This window comes from Dermacentor albipictus, chromosome 5, assembly GCF_038994185.2.
Source record: "Dermacentor albipictus isolate Rhodes 1998 colony chromosome 5, USDA_Dalb.pri_finalv2, whole genome shotgun sequence".
In the NCBI taxonomy this organism is placed as follows: Eukaryota; Metazoa; Arthropoda; class Arachnida; order Ixodida; family Ixodidae; genus Dermacentor; species Dermacentor albipictus.
The window spans coordinates 37,756,292-37,773,864 of NC_091825.1; the positions used below are offsets into that span (position 1 = coordinate 37,756,292).

The following is a 17,573-nucleotide window of genomic DNA, read 5'->3' on the forward strand; positions in this document are numbered from 1 at the left end:
GCCGACCTGGAACTAAGAAGCCTTGTCGAGTGCTCGTATGGTCAGACGAACGTGGTCTATAAGATATTTGGGCGTGGATTGTGTTTGTTTTCGCTGGAAATTTTCATCCATAAAGAATCAGTCCCTCCCAACTATCAGCCCACTGTTCTCTCAGAACTAGGTCAAGGAGTTGGGGGTGACGCGATGATCAGACAGTTTTCGTCTCTACGGCCTTGAGAACACCAGAGAATTGTTACTGGCCTAGCGTGCCGGCTGACGTTGCCCATTACGTCTTGTAATTTTGTACGTTTATTACGAAAATCACAACCTGTCTATGAGGAATGCCGTAGTGTACGACTGCATAATAATTTACACCAACGTGAAGTTATTGAACGTGACCTCTATGCACGGGACACTAGAGATTTTTCAAGGAGCCTGCATAGGAACGCGGCGGCTGCGGCCTGATTCAAAACCGCGACCTCGTGCTCAGCACCGCTGCCGCCGCGGGATCGCCCTTGGGCTTACAGGACTTGGCATCCTTAACTTACACATTTGGCACAGTCGAATTTTCCGCTGCCATGATACGAAAGCAGTAACTGTCTTTTTGTTTTCTTTTTTTTTCATTTTTTGCTGCTCAAGATGCGCCTTGTAAGGACAACGCAGCGTGTACTTCTTCCTCACCTGAATATTTCTATGCGCTTTTTTTTCGTTTTTCATGATTAAGCATATCGCGCTCGCTGCGGTTTCCTTTCATTGTGCAGCATGAATATTTCCTTTCTAGAGAAAGAAGGGAAAAGTCGATGACGAAATTTTTGTTTCTTGGTCGCAGACAGTTAAACAACTGCTCCACTTTGCTTGGGTTATCCTCAGGCTCATAATCAAGGTGAGTTTAGCATATCGTGTTCTTGTTATTGGACTGAAGTTAGACCGCGATATTTGCCGTAATCTTTGCAGCACTTCTTACGCACTAGCTTTAGCGCAGCTTAAAAACAATTCTGTATTTTATGTTCTTGTCAACATATTTTGCCTTTGCTGATGAAATGTACGAATTGGTAGGATAATCAGGGCAAGAAATTTTGCCTTATCATAAAGAATATATTCTACAAGAAGCAAGTCACAAAAATATTGTTGCGGTAGTAGGTTTGCCTAAAGGGCGATTTCAACTGAACACTACGGCAAAAGAATTAGGTTTTCGGTAAACGGTGCAAACAGAGAGAAGCGTAAGAACAAGCTGCATTCATACATTTTAAGTTTCTCCAAGCAACGCCAGCTGAGTGCTTGTTTGTTCCTTTGTTTGTAGTGAGAGAGAAGTTAGTCATAATTCAGACTACTAGTCGGTGTACGCGATACTGTGGCACAAAAACGTGCATTTACAAATATTTACGAGTAAGGCGAGTTGCAGAGGCGTAACAGCAGCCAATATGGCGAGGGACAACCTCTACCTCTTCATCGTTGCCGGCCTAATGCTACAGACTTCTGTCTCACAGCAATACTCACCGGGCGAAAACACTCGCACCATACCGGTAGGTTAGGAGTACAGCATCAACGGACGGGTTATACAGCTTTACCCGAGCAAGTGAAGTACGTCAGTCTTGACCGGCGCAGATGGTAAAATTGGCTTTGCCGGTGCAATCTGATACGTCACGTCCGTAACATGGCGGCGAACGCGATAAGGGCCGTTGTAGCATGGTAGAAGCTTTGTTGATAGACTTAGTGGTAGCTAAGTCTCAGCTTATAAAGTTAGCAACCAGAGGAGCCCTAAGATCCTGTAGGGTAATATACATCCTTATGACCACAATCGTAATGCAACTTTTGTGGCGCCTTCGATATCGAAGGCGGATGCGCGCAGGATATGACGCGCACCGTTCGCCCTTGCGATGGCATCTTGCGCACATTCCGATGATTCTTGTGGAGCAGCTGGTAGTAAAGTATCCATGGGGAGTGTCAGTTCGCGGCACAAAAAAGATAAAATGCTGAACAACCTGCAGTATCGTGGCATGACGAATCATAGGCGGCTGTAGCAACGGGTAATTTAGCACCTCAGTCAGGGTGTTCCACGGAAACGTTAATGGAGAGTACGTCGGTTATGATGTGATTCGTTCGTTCGGTGACACTGTTCGTCTGCAGGCGATAGGCAGTTGTAACTTTGTGCTTTATGGAACATGAGCGGAGGAGCTGAACAATGACACGGGACAAGATGTAATAACCGCGATCGATGAGCAACTGACCAGGAGTTTCGTCATGCAGAGTTGCATCGTGGGGAAGGAAGTCAGTAATAATGGTAGCACAGCTGGTTAGAAGTGCGCATGTCAGGTAGGATTCCGGCAGAGTTAACAAGGTGACCGAGCACTTATTTCGCGGTGAGCAAAGTGGCACTTGGATGACTTGGGTGAAAGACCGGGGCTGTGGAACTCTTGGAGAATGGCCGACAGGCGCTGAATATGACTCGCAAATCCGTTACAAAAACAATAATGTTACCTAGGAAACATAAACAGGCCGACTGTTTGAATCTTCGAAGGAGCGAATACATCGTGCGCCCAAACGTGGCTATCGCATTGCATAGACAGGAGCGCACAACCTTAAATTGGTATAGCCCGTCAGGTGCTACAAATGCGATTTTCTCGCAGTCCATAGATTCTGCTTGAACCTGCCGAGGCCATAGCGCATGTCGATGGATGAAAAATAACTCGCTCTGTGGAGCCAGTTGAGGGCACCATCTATGAATGGCAACGGATACACATCTTTAGTGATCTTGATCAGGTGTCTGTAACCGACACAGGCCCTTTATTTAGATGAGATACAAATTCTTTTTTCTTGATGAATACAATTTGAGATGCACGTGGGCTACTTAAAGGTTCTATATTGTCTTTTTCTGCCATCTGGTCGACTTCTTTTTGTAAAATCGACAGTTCAGCAGGATAAAAGCTATACGGCCAATGATGAATAGGACATGCATCGCCCGTGTGGATTCGAAGCATGACAACTTTTTTTGTGGCCAAGCGGGTGGTTGTCGTAGTCAAAAACTTCCTGGTGCGACGCTATAGCACACGGCAAATCTCATCAGCCTGCGCACGTGAAAGGTCCGAGGCTATATGTCAAATTCACCATTGCGGAAGCTATTGGATGCTGCTGCTGACGTAGGACTTGAAGGAGCTTCAGATGCTAGCATGGAGATCTAACGGTTGTTTAAGGATGAGAACGTTGCTAGTGCAATTACGGTAAATAGAACATGGACGGATAAGCCAAAGTTGCCCAATGGCAGGTATGCTTCATTGTTGACAATTTCACAAGCGTGTATGGTACGGTCATTTTGTGTACGTAGCCAATGTCAATACTAGGCTATGCAATGTAATCTGCGTCAGCGACACAAGGAGAGCGCTTCGAAAAAATAATACTAGTGAGTTGGGGCGCCAATCGCATGAATTGTAGATTACACAGTTGCGTAGGCATAGCAGTAAGAGTCTCGGGGAAACAAGGAAGTACAAGTTGAATGATATCTGCGCCAGTCGATGAGAGCTTAGTCTGTGCACAAAAAGTCAATGCCCAAAATTATCTCAATAGGCACAACTCAAGCACAACAGAGCACTTGCCCCATATCAAGATCTACTTACGCGGGCAGTACGCGTTCCAACAATGGTAGGTGTGTTTCCATCGGCGACCCTTACTGTAAACTGCACGGCAAGTGTCAGGACTTAACTTCAGCTTCTCACGAAGACTAGCACTCATCACCAAGGTTTGTGTACTGATGTCATTAAGTGCCGTAACAATAACATCGTCGACTTGGTCTTAGAGCAAATTAGAGTGGGTAGGGACAGTCAGACGATAATTTCGAAGCCAAGTCAAGAATGCAGCGTCACCTCCGGGCACTGCATTCGTTACTTTTCCGATGCGCTGCGTCCAGTGTTGGCAGGCGACGGGAAACAGTGGGTTTGCGGCGAGCGATATCGGTGTTTGTTTGGTGATGGTTACCTGCTATGCACATTGGTGCGAATTTCGACATCGGGCGTGTCAGTCGGTAGAGAGCGCGATGATGTTGCACGGCAGCAGCCTTCAGCACGAGAGTTCTGGGTGCTCCAGCCAATCGGCCACCTCTAACAACTCCAGCAGTGCCACGAAATATGCACAACTCGATAGCACGGGATGCATATTGGGCGATCACATGGCATGCCATACTCAGCGGGATTACGGTATTGCGAGTAAAAAGGCTCGTTCCTCGGTGGCACTGGTGAAACTGGTGGCGTGACTTGTGGAACGCATACGGAGCAGACAGAGGAGAATCCGAAATGGCGACCTCCTGTCGAACCACTGCTTAGCCTAGTTTGACATTCGAGGCTACTTGACAGTCCTAGGCTGGTTCACAGTCGAGTGGTTGGGCTCATGAGGGAATGGTCTCTTTGCTTCTATTCAACGACGAACGATATATATTAGTGTCCCAAGTAGGGGATTGCAATGTCGCTGGTGGTTCTTCGCATGATGAAGAACCACCAGCATTGGGAAGCCTGGTGAAGTGCTGGGTGATACGGTGGGATTTTGCTTGGTCGAATCGTTGACACGCTTTCACAATTGCATCCACGGTAGCATAGTTCCTGAATAGCAAGAGGTTGAATGTGTCATCGGTGATACCTTCGAGTACGTTCCCGATCTTGTCCGCTACGGACATGTTGTCGTCAACATTACGGCAAAGCGCTAGAATATACTGAACGTACGAACTGTAAAATTAACAAATGTACGAACTGTATGATTAAGTAGATGAATGCGCGCGAGAGCCAAGTTCTTTCTTAGCAGCTAGCTGAGGACCCGAGGGCTTGCCGAACAAATGGTTCAGTTTTCCTTTGTATAGGTCCCAGATGCTCAGATTGGGCCCATGCGTCTCCTAACAGACGCCTGCGGTTCCTTTAAAATAAGATTACACATTTGCCAGCATAAGCGTATAGTCCCACCTGTTCTGTTTGCTGACACGCTCAGTCTATGAGATGCAATCATCGATGTCCTTGTCATATTTGCCACAGAAAGTTCCTGGATGTTTTGGAAGTGATAAGGTTACATTTGGCGGAGACGCGGCTCTATGGTAGGTTCCGGCGCACTGCGAGCTTCAGTGGCATTCGCCGAGCGAACAGGGCAACCGCTTCGATGTTCCGTGCTTGGGTGTTGTTGGTGATGAACAGGCCGCACACCCAGCACTTCCAACAGAAATGTTTCAGAAGAAACGTATATCTACATATATTTACAAGTAGGCTGAGTAGCACAGATGTAACAACAGACATGATGGAGACGGGCAACCTCTAGCTCTCCTTCATCGGTGCCGGCGTAATGCTGCATACTTCTCTCTCGCGGCAGTATAATACTATGTCGTTAAACCTTTACAACACTAAGAAAATTAGGCTTCGTTGAACCCGAGACGACGCCTCGCCAGAGTGTCAATGTGCGGGCATGTGCGACGATCGTAACTGGTGCCTGTTTGGTACCGAGGGACTCGGTGATTATTCGGGGCGGCACCTCAAGCAGCTATAAGCCAGAATGAGCGGCGGATAACTAGAGTCAGCTCGTTACTTACGCTTGTAATAGCCAAAAGTAATCCTTGTCTAGAAGCTGCCCATCTGGAGACTCGAATGGTAAAAATAGAGTTACTTGTTATTTATAGTGCTTTCAATTTAACAACTTAATGCTGCTAAAATGCGTCCGCAAGAAATAGAGAGAGAGAGAGAAAGACAAAGACCTCTCCTGAGTAAGACCTGTAGCTATTCCTTCCCCAAGAGAACCATGTTCCCATGGCTGATCGGCGAAGGTCACCGACGCTAATCGCAATAGGCAGCTGCCCCGCTACGCACAAAAATACATAAAAGATCCTGTTCTCCTGTACCTTATCCCAACAATGGCCTCACTACCCAAGCCCCCGTCCTCCTCACTGCTAATTGTGGTAGGTATAAAACATGACGTCACTTGGGAAGTCATTAGCGAAATAAAAGTTATTCTTTTCCCAGGCACTGCGAGAATGAATGTAAGCAAACTTTCTGTGCTGCTTGCTTTTATTCGCAATAACTAACGGTAAGGTTGATGGCGAATGTTTATTTATTCAACGTTTAGTCCAATGCGAAAGTAGTGAGTTCATGTTGAACGTTACTTTGGGTGCAACACTACTGTTTCTCCGCGTAATACATGAAACAGACACGGCAGGCGTGTTTGCTGGAGGATTTGTTATGCGCCATTCATCATAACCTCTGTTGTCATAATGTTGTCATAACGTTGTCATTGCTTCACACAGCACATCACATCGTGACCGAACTGTGAAACCTTAATGTACTGATGGGGCTGAACGTTCCAAAGCCAAAATTGGAAAATGAGGCATGCCTTAGTGGCGGACTCCGGAATAATTCTCACTCCCAGATGTTCTTTAACGTGCACCTATGTCTAAGTACACGAACGTTTTTGTACTTAACTACCATCGAATTGTGGTTGCCACGGTGGGGACTGTATTTGTGACCTCGATAAATGTGATAGCCGCAAAGCCACCGAGGCGGGTACACTAGTGTTGATTCGACGCGCGACCGATTGGGTACCTACGGTGCTTTAATGCACCTTTGCGTCGGCGCACCATGCTTCCTTTGTCCACTAGACCGATATGCGTGATGTTTATTTTAGAGAGAAGGTGTTAAGGGCTACTTGCCCAAAGATTGTGCCCATGTGTTAACACAAAACTCTCATCAGGAGTGGCTCCAGCGCCGTCGTCTTCTTCCAGAGCTGGCTCGTTGGCACCCCTCGGCGCCACCGCGTGAACGCACTAGTGCCGCTGCTCCCACGTTCCTCGTCGTCATTATTTAATGAGTTAATAAACACAAAGACGTTACCAATTTTACAGTGAATTACAGCGAAGCTGTTAACGGCTATTTCCCCCAGGATCGCGTCCATGTGAAGGCGCAAAACTTGGGCCAATCCCGAGGATAGTGCAAGGCCGGGTTGACGCGCGAGGTAGGTGAAGCAGGTATTAAGTACTCACCAACCTCGGCCTATCGGGAAGACAGTACAATACCGGGCGGACCCGCGACGGAGGTGACGCAGGCGTTAAGCACTTCGCATACATGGGCTGATCTCGAAGATAGTGCAACGCGCCACCTACCCGCGGCGGAAGTGAAGCAGGTGTGAAGCACTCCTCATACGTGCACTGATCCAGAAGATAGTGCAATGCTGGACCGACCCGTGGCGGAGGTGCAGTTCACCATTAGGAGGCCCACATACGGTACACAGCTTCGCTAGCCATCCTTCTTCAGAGACTGGAAGAGCACTGACTTTTTCAGAAACAACAGATATACGTACCCTACTGTACCTTCAGTTTGCCCACAACTATTGTCGCGTCTATAATACTTGTGTTTCCTTTCATTTACGCGTCACCTTTTCCCTCCGCCTTCCCTCTCCTGTATGGCAACTGCAACATAGAAGTGACAAGGACATTATTCAATCGTATAGCAGCTACGTCGGTTCAATCCATTCTGTGGCTCCTCTTCATAGTTCGTCCCTACCATTCTAACTCTCCTCTGAACTTTTGCTCGTTAATCAAGGAACTTGGGGCACTGGGTCCCCGGAAAAAGCACGGCGAAAACGGCACGACGAGAGTTAGATGACGAAGCTGAAATTAATGTGATATGATCATGACGGCGCCATATTAAAGAGCACATACCGTCTGGGTATGCTGTACAATTTCTGAACGTAAGCGGTCGGGATGAAACGTGGTGATAAGGTAGACGAAACCCGGGACACTACGCCTATCAAAATAAAACTTAAAGGAAAAGAAGACGTTTCGGCTCCCACGGGGGAGCCTTGTTCACAGGTAAAATACAGAAAAGTGTTGGAAAGATCACCCGTCGATGTACCGGACTTGGCTCGGCTGTTGCAGTTCCGTTTCTCAAACACGTACTTTACGTTCCAAAAGTGTTTCTACAGACAGGTCCACAGAACAGCTATGGGAGCTTCTGTATCGGTAACCGCTGCTAATTTCAAAATATAAGCACTTGAAAGTCAAGCGCTCTCTTAGTTAAGCCCAGCTCCGAAGGCATTTTTTCAGCTACGTGGACGACTGTTTTTGCATCATTCACTAAGAAGCAGTTGAGTCGTTCGCTTCGCACCTGAAGAGCATGGAAGCACTGATCCAGTTCGCGGTGGAAGAGGAAGTCGACGGCAAGCTCCCGTTCCCTGATATGCTGATTGAAAGAAAGGGGTCTAGTTTGTCGTTCGTTGTCGTTAGACAGCCAACTCACGCAGGACGCTACTTGCACTTCGGCTCTATGGAACCTGCTTTTCGCAAAAGGACAGTGGTTTCTACGCTTCTATGACGCGCGGAGAAAGCCTGCTCAAGACAGGAAGACTACGCCACCAACGTAAACGTGGTACGGCGGGAACTATCAGCCCACGGTTAGACGTGTTCCTTTTTGAATGCTGTTGAACGACAAATGGCACGTGCACAGTTACTCTATGCTGCGTCTGGTCAAAAGCGTGCCGAAATACTATATACCCGTCCACAAGTGAAGCACTAAGCCGTGTTCTGCATTCTTACAATCTTCAAGTGGCAGACATTCCAAACAAGAAGCTGCGACAATCGCTCGTCAATGTTAAGGACAAATTACGAAGAGATAAATTCCCAGGTGTTGTGCAGGTTGTCGACTGTGCGCATTGTGTCTACGTGTATATTGGCAAAATTGGTGATATTGAAGGGCGTCTTAAACATGAAAATGACGACGTGAGAAAAGAAAATGTGAAATCCAGGTCTTTGGCTGAGCATGCTACCTCATGCGACCACGCAATCGACTGGGGGAAGGCACGTGTCCTTGCCAAAGAAAAGTGCTATCTCGACGCCTCTATCTTGTGTTGCTTATGATTCAGACTACGCCACACACTCTGAACAGGAGTGATGGCAATCTGCGTCAGTGTATGTGCACTGCCTGCGTCACGTGTTCAAGACGATTTAAAGGAGCTGCTCGAACACCTGCGTTTATTTTATCTGTGAACAAGCCTCCCATGTGGTAGCCGAAACGTCTTCTTTACTTTCGTCGACGTAGTGCCCCGGGTTTTGTCTAGCTTCCCACCATTGATTGATTGATTGATTGACTCAGTACGGCTGGGATAGACGAAGCATGAGAATTGCATATCAAACAGGAGTCCATATTTATTCATTGAAGCACATTCTGCTCGTTTAGGTTAACATCACGTTGATGTCACTTTTATTCTTCACGTGATTACACGCAGTTCGTCTACACTCTTGTCTATCATATGGTTGGCACCAGCAAAGTGTGTTCTGAGCAGCGAATTTGACCTACAAGGCTTGTGGCGGATATATAAGTAAACCATTTGCAGATAGAAAGTAGAGCTGTTAAAGGATAACCTCGAGGGCGTTCTTCATCCTGGGAAGTCGGGAAAAGTTATTTTCACAAGTTGAGTCACACAGTTCATCTGGAATCGACATGCACACCTAATCAGCCTGGCAGAAAATATTCATGCAGAAAAATTTTGGAAAATCTTCATATGCACATGAACTGCAAGATTTACAAATGCGTGCGCCCATTTCATTAGATTGGCATCGTTGTACAGGCCTTATCTTGAAAGCCTTATTGAATAAAAAATATCCTTCAAAAAAAAAGAAAGAAAGAAAGAAACCTACAACAATAAGTTTGGGAGTTTCATTACCACATGATTTCTTTTTTCTTGCGTTTCTACTTCTCACTTTCTGTAGTTTCACAAACATTTTCTTTTGTTGGCTTTTTTCGATCCTATTACAGAACACAATTATGCGGTGTGCTCCCTTAGAGGAGCAGCATTTGAACACCTCCGCTGTGCTCTCTTCTTCTTTTCGCTCTGCCCAAAGGGAATCAGTCTACAATATGATAGTGCCTAAATGGGTCAGATTTGGGCTCAGGTAGGTTACTAAAGTGAAGCCATGGCCCTTAGTCGCCAGCAGCTGCGGAACCCCAGACTAAGGTGGTGGTCAGACCTGTAACGCAGCAGAGGGGGCTAAGAATCTCTGGACCTGGACAGGCCACCAGTGAAAACTGACCCTGTCAACCTTTAACACACGAACGCTGTCGAGTGACGCTAGCTTAGCAGGACTCTCTGAGGAACTATCAGACATTCTTTGGGATATTATTGGCCTTAGTGAGGTATAAATAACCGGTGACGCTTATATAGTGCTGACTAATGGCCATGTCCTCTGCTATAGTGGTCTCCCAGATAAGAAGCAATGCCGGGTAGAATTCATAATACATAAAGACAAAGCGGGCAACATTCATGAATTCTACAATTATAATGAGTGGGTAGCAGCAGTCGCAATCAAACTTAATAAGAGATAGAGATTAACGGAAGTACAAGCTGACGCTCCAACACAGTCACGATGATGACGGAGTAGAACAGTTTTATGAAGATGGTGACTAATCGTTACGAAAAGGGCAAACTCAGTATACAGTAGTAATGGGCCGCTTCAATGCAAAAGTGGGGAAAATGCATGCTCGTGACCAAGCAATTGGCAACTACGGCGGCGATTCTAGGAGCGCTGGAGGAGAGACGCTGGTAGAATTTGCAGAATGAATAAGCTGCGAATAATGAACACCTTTTTTGGCTAACGGTGAAAGTTGGCTAACTTGGCTAATGGTGAAACAAGAAATTCATATGATTTCATACTTTCTACCGTTCCCATTGTAGTGCAGGATGTAGAAGTGTTAGGGGGTTTAAGTGCAGTGATCATAGGCTAGTATTTACGGCAATTTGAAGAGAGAAAGAGTAAAACTCTTCAAGAAGAAACATGGAACCTAAATGGCGGTAAGGGCAAAAGCAGACAAATTCAGGCTTGTACTTGCAAAGAAATATGTAGCCTTAGAACAGAGAGTAGCAGATGACATAGAGGTAATGAATGAAACCGTAACTAGGGCTGGCTTCAAAGGCAGTAGCTGAAGTCGGAGGGAAGGCACCCAGGCGACCAGTATCCAAACTCTCCCAGGGAACAAATGACCTAATAAAGAAACGACAAAGAATGAAAGTGTCCAACTCAAGAGATAAGATAGAATTATTTCATTTTAATTAATTTTATTTGTTACATACTTGTAACATACTTATAACATACATACACATCGTTCCTAGCAGGAGGGGCACTCAATCCTACAAGTAAAATTACCTGGGGTTAACAGCGCAAAATATAGACGGGACACGAGACGAGAAGACGAGACCAGAAGCGCTGACTTTCAACAACGTTTATTTGAAAGAAACAGGGCTTCTTATACCTTTTCCCACCTGTGACATAGACACGTGCATGCGCATCACGTGAAACACGGACTTTTTCGCACTCAAGATAATGATTGTACGTGCAAAAGCTCCAGTTATTTTTTTTATTAGAAAGGACGGCATACTAACAGATTCCTCAAGATGTCTGGCTATATCGGCTGCCTCAATTATTTCCCGAACCAGCTGGTCATTTTGTTTTTTCAGCACTTCACAGTGTCTGAATTCTGCGGCACAAGCTTTAGAGGGGCAATTCCTGACTTGGATACCTAGGCTCCTGTCCTGTTTTTGTTCCTTTAGCTTTTCATTTGTGCATCTTCCAGTTTGCCCTAAGTACCTTTTCCCACATTTCAAAGATATAGAATACACCACGGCTTCTGTGCAATTCACAGAATGGCTCTGGTAGTCTATCGTGCACCCTTGCTGCTTTATCGGCTCTTCTGCATCGACGCGTCAGCAGAGGCTTTTCAGTTTTTTCGGGGCAGTAATCACAACATTAACTCCAGCTTTGTGCCCTATCTTTTTCAAGTGGTGAGATATGTTGTGCACGTATGGCAAGGCCGCAGTCCTTCGTTTTTTTTCACTTTTGTGTTCTCGTCATCTTATTCGTCATTGACACGCTCGAGTTTTACGTTCTTGCTCATTCGTTCCGCAACAGACACAAGAAGGTGCGACGGGTAACGAGCCCCAGTACGGCGGTCACCCTGTCGGCGAAAACTTTGTTCCATCGCCTGGATGCACGATTTTTGAAGCGCATTTTGTAGACAAAGGTCTGAAATGGCTCTCTTCAATGAGTTTGGAATGCACTGATTGGAATGGCAGTGGCACCTTGTCGCCTCTGAATACATAGGCCCAGCAGAGCTAACCCCTAGAAAGTTCGAGTCTGAGATCACGGAATCTCAAACACTCTTGCGTAGCGACCTTGTGGGTAACAACAAGCGGCTGAAACGCATTAATAAAGCATGTTACTACCTCCTAAACAGCATCATCTGAATTCGGGCCACGACCATCACAGAGAACCAAGTAATCATCAAGCAGCAATGAACAGCTTGCAGAGACTCCTATAACGGCGGTTGAGGTTACAAGGGCCTTCAAAGACATGACGCGCTGAAAAGTGGCTGAAAAAGTTGGAATAACAGTCGATTTAAGCAAATATGGAAGAGACATAATGCTTGAAAACTGGCGGCTCTATACTACGTGTCTATCGACTTCTAGGGTCCCAGAAAACTGGAAAAATGCAAATATACTAAGGCACAAGAAAGGAGACATTAAAGAACATAAAAATAATTGGTCCATTAGCTTACTTGCAGTACTATATGAAATATTCGCGAAGATATATTGCAATAGAATACGAGCAACACTTGACTTTAGTCAACAAAGGGAACAGACTGGCATCAGGAAGGGAAACTCTGCAATGGATCTCATTCATGTCGTTAATTAGGTAATCGAGAAATCCGCAGGATACATTCAACATATCTATGTGGCTTTCATAGATTACGAAAAGTCATTAGATTCAGTATAGATGCTAGCAATCATAGAGGCATTACTTAATCAAGAAGTACAGGCCACTTACGTACATATCTAGGAAATATCTGCAGATTCCACAGCTGCCTTAATTTTACACAAGTGGGAAGATACCTATAAAGAAAAAGGTCAGACAAGGAGAGACAATCTTTCCAATGTTATTCACTGCGCGCTTGGAAGAAGTATTAAACTATTAAACTAGGAAGGATTTGCAGAAACAATCATCTGTGAATATCTCAGCAACCTTTGATTTGCAGATATTCATACGCAGCAAGACTGGAGACGAGTTACAACAAATAATGAGGACCTTAAGAGAGGGAGAGCGTAAGAGTGAGGTTGGAGAATAATATGCAGAAGACAAAGATAATCATGAAGAGCCGTGCAAGGGAACAAGAGTTCAGGATCGCCAATCTGCCTCTGCAGTCTGTGAGGAGTAGGTTCGCGTAGGCCAATTACTGGCAGGGAACCCTGATCGTGAGAAGGAAATTCACAGAAGAATCAAAATGTGTTGGAGCGCATACGGCAGACTTTGTCAGCTCCGTACTGGAAGCTTACCATTATCACTGAAAACGAAGGTGCACAATCATTGCATTCTACCAGTCATGACATATGGGGCAGAAACTTGGATACTGACAAAGAAGCTTGAGAACAAGTTAAGGAGTGCCCAAAGAGTAATTGAACGAAGAGTGGTGGGCATAACGTTAAGAAACAAGAAGAGCGGGGTTTGGATCTGAGTACAAGCGGGTATAGAGGATATTCTAATTGACATTAAGAGAAAAAGAAGTGGAGCTGGGCAGGCCATGTTGTGCGCAGGTTAGATAACTGGCGGACCATTAGGGTTACATAATGGATGTCAATAGAAAAGCGCAGACGAGGACGGCAGAAGACTAGGTGGAATGATGAAATTAGGAAATTCGCGGGCGCTAGTTGGAATCCGTTGGCGCAGGACAAGGGTAATTGGAGATCGTAGGGCAAGGCCTTCGTCCTGCAGTGGACATAAATTATAATGGTGATGATGATGATGGTCAGTTCTCCTCTTTTTACCACGTACCCGTTTTCACTTACGCTGCATTGCCGACCTCCACCACAAATACAGGGGAAATCTCGAATGATTTTCCTTTTATGACATCTTTCTACTTTTAGTTATCTTCTGAATTCTGAGCACTTTCACAATGACAGGCGGCACTATATAAATATTTCCTTATGTAGGAAAACATATTAGGAAAATTTCGCTTGACACATTTGTGCTAAGTAGAATCATGAGACAACGGTCATGACAAATCCACAGTCTGATACTGGGAACTTGCCATCAAAGCAATAAAATCATAAGGAGCCGGAAAGCGGCACAAAGGAAACAAAGTTATCAGTGAAGCTGGCCCACACGTATGAATTACATAGGCCACACTTACTGTGTGATTCGGAATGTCTTGGTGTTTTATAAATTCTTGTTTCGCTTTTTTTGGCAATCTAAGCGGTGGTATCCAAGCATGTCCTAACAATACTGTGCAGGAATTTTCAGTTTTTAAGAATTGCATTGTGGTGTACTTGTTGCTCTCATTGATCTTAAATTTTCTATTGCAGAGCCAGATTCTGTGCAGCCTGTTTGGATACGTTCAACACCTAAGCAGGCGGGACGAAATTGTGATTGTGGGCGAATGATGCCCGCTCGGGGAAGCTTCATCAGCAGGGCCAGCACGAGTCCGTATTAATCAACTCGCTGTGAAACATTTTCCCAAAGAAGCACAAGAAGGTGTTGCAGCGAAGAAGATATACTCATGCGTATTACCTTGATTCACCGAGGCCCTTACTCGTTTTTGTCACGGTTTCCGCGTTTGTATAAGGGAATTAAGGCTCTATTTATGTATGTCTCAATTAAACTGAGGGCCTAACTCCCGTAACAAACAGCCGCGCTCAGTTTGTGCACGTACCACGCCACATGTCACTTGAAACCTTGTGCTTTGATACAACTATCATTAATTGCTGTCGAGCAAAGCGACTTTGCATTGGTTGATGCATGTTTTGTAGCTAATCACAATGGCGCATAAATAAGATGAAATAAACTGAAGTTCCTGAGAGCAGGAGTTTGTTCATTCGCATCCATGTATGTGGTGTACTGCGTGCCTTATTTTGATCCAAAAATTATTTTTATCTCATGAAGCGTATATCCCCTTTTAGACTAATCAGGCGAAATATCTTTGCATGTTTTCAGTTAAACATAGCAATGTCAAGGCGAAAAAATGAAATAGTAACTAATAAGCGTTATATCGTTATTTTTCCGCAAACCCTCCAAATGAAAGATCGGCGTCGAGCAGTGGTGATGCCATACTTTTCCAGCAAAAATTGAAGACTAGTGCGAATTCAGAGATAACCGTTCCCGAAATTTGTTAAAATATGTATTGGCGGTACAGCCAGAATCATGCAAAACGGCATAGCGCATGCTTTTGAAAAATTGAGAAACACACCTTACGCTTTCAGTCGAAAGTGGTCTTAGTACCAGAATTTGTGGTAACTAAGCATAAATTAACTATTGGTATGCTTCATTTTTGCACATGCGACGTATGACTTTAGGTCAACACTTTCCAAATTAAGCAGACTGTACTACAGCTCACCTCTCCTAATGCAAACGACGGTTAAAATGATAGAGAATAATTTTCATGAATTTTTTAAGTGCTTGAACAGTAGTCTTGTGGGAGTAACAACATGTCAGTGCACATGCTAATGCACAGTGAAGGTTCCCTTCAGGCAGGGTTTTACATCAATCGAGCTATGAAATTTAACGTCCCTAAGTAAGTATTCGGTTATTTATTACTTATAATATATTATGCAAAAATGTCAGAAGTACACTAGACCTTCGTAATGAGAGAAGCATGCAAGAAAGACATTAGAAATAGGATTAGATCATGTAGATGAAGAATTATACTTTTCTGCTCCTTTGCATGCGAAAACTATGGGGCAAGAAACACTGAGATGAATGTGAAAGCACTAATAGAAAATTCACCTTTTAACAGCGTAACTTGAACAACATTGCTATGCTGAATGAGTCTTCACGTGAACGTGAATACGGCTGAACAGATGTCACAATCCCTGTGCTTCATGCGTGTTCGCTTCCCATTGGTGCACAGGAACAGTCTACTTCAGTCATACGGCCAGGTTACGTCACAAATGTGAAGTTGCGTAAAGCAGCTACCATGCGCACAAAATGCGATGTAATATTGTACATAGTATACCCTCAATGCCTCATCTCAGCCTCAAAAATAGCTGAAGCCTTAAGCACGCGTCCGCTATGTGCAGTATACATTGCCGATGTCGCAATTTAATTCCAAACTTCTTTGGTGGCTCTTTTCATAAAACTCGAATTGGAGACGAGATGTCAGCAGAAATAAGGCTGTCATCATGATATTACTACCGTTCTTCAGCCTCCTTGCAGTCTCTTGCTTTTGGAGAGAAAAATTACTGGAGAACTCATGCACCATCTATCCATGGTAATGCGAACGGCGTTCGAGAAACGTTCTGACACAGTTTTCACGAAGTTACATTTATTTAATATATGTAGTGGTTATTATGACATGTACATTACTTAGGCTATGTGCGACCTACTCTGGTATCGTCAAAATTTGCTGCTACACTCACTTGCGAAGGCCACCCATGAGAATGGCGTCATGATGACAACTACGTCACGCCGACGCAGTGACGATGATGCAATGGCAAAGAAAGGACCACGTTGGTGTAACGATAAAGGTGGTATGGTGAAAACGGCATGACGACATTGAGATTACCATTCTTAAATGATGATGGTTTAAGTACGACAGCGTGACGGCGCCGACATGGGGAAAATGAAACGAGGGGGAGTTTATAACAACACGGCTTGAAGACAGTGATTGGACAACCGGATGATGAAGCTGGAATAACGATGATCACCCGACCACCACAGCATGCTGATGACTATATGACAATGAATGCAAACTAGTGTTCGGCGACGATGCCATGGCACAAGTGGCATAATCACGATTGATTGAGAACAGGAGCGCTATCACGTAAAGCTACTCCTACTCCAATTTTTTTCTATTCCAATACTGCAATCAGGCCTCCGTGATTGGTGAGAAACATTTTGGACAACCCCCACTTCACCTGTCCGTCATGCGACGTCACGAAAACTGCGATAGCTCCCCTTCTGATGAGACGTGTACAGCTGATTATGCATGATTGGACTGAATAAAAGAAAAAAATGATATTTCTGATTCGACGCCTTTTCACCATTAGCCCTCGGCTATTGGTCAAAAGTGTTCGGGCTGCACCCACTTCAGCTGCCTGTCACGCGACGTCACAAAACCACAAAAATGCACCTCGTCAAAGTGACGTGTGCACGTTAAAGATGCATTATTATTCCGAACGAAACTGAATTTTCTTCTGAATAACCGGAGGTTCCTCCATTCCGAAAGGAATAAAAAATGGCTGCCGCCGATCGCTCAGGCACTGGCTACTCGCACCTGCCGGAGAGCATCGGTTTATTTTCGTATAATAAAACCTTTTGCGTGACCGTGTAATGTTTTCGAGCACTTTCGACATGTTTACGACGTCTTTCTGCCAACTCCTCCTTGCTGAGGATCCATTTTAGCGTCGTTCATAAGCTTCCGTTGCATGCCGCCGCAATTTTCGACTAGCCACTGCAAGCTAAGTAAGGGAAAGCGGACCAGTCGCAGACGCCGGCACCACCTTCTTCATCTGGTTGTCGATTTTCCGTTCCCTGGTTTGTCCCCGTCGAACCCTTATCCACTTGAGCGTGCTAGTCCCCTTTTGTCAGCCAATTAGGTGAGACA

General features: G+C 45.1%; 1 protein-coding gene across 3 annotated transcripts in view; it reads left to right on the forward strand.

Moving 5' to 3' along the window:
• LOC135909530 (uncharacterized) overlaps window positions 1–14,660 on the forward strand; it is an 85,190-nt gene extending 70,530 nt beyond the window's left edge. For all 3 annotated transcript variants that reach the window (XM_065441510.1, XM_065441513.1, XM_065441514.1), the window contains 2 exons: window positions 809–862; window positions 14,338–14,660. In XM_065441510.1, coding sequence (XP_065297582.1) covers window positions 809–862; window positions 14,338–14,415 — 132 coding nt within the window. In that variant the 3' untranslated portion in view covers window positions 14,416–14,660. The remainder of the gene's footprint in view (window positions 1–808; window positions 863–14,337) is intronic.
• The last annotated feature ends 2,913 nt before the right edge of the window (window positions 14,661–17,573 follow it).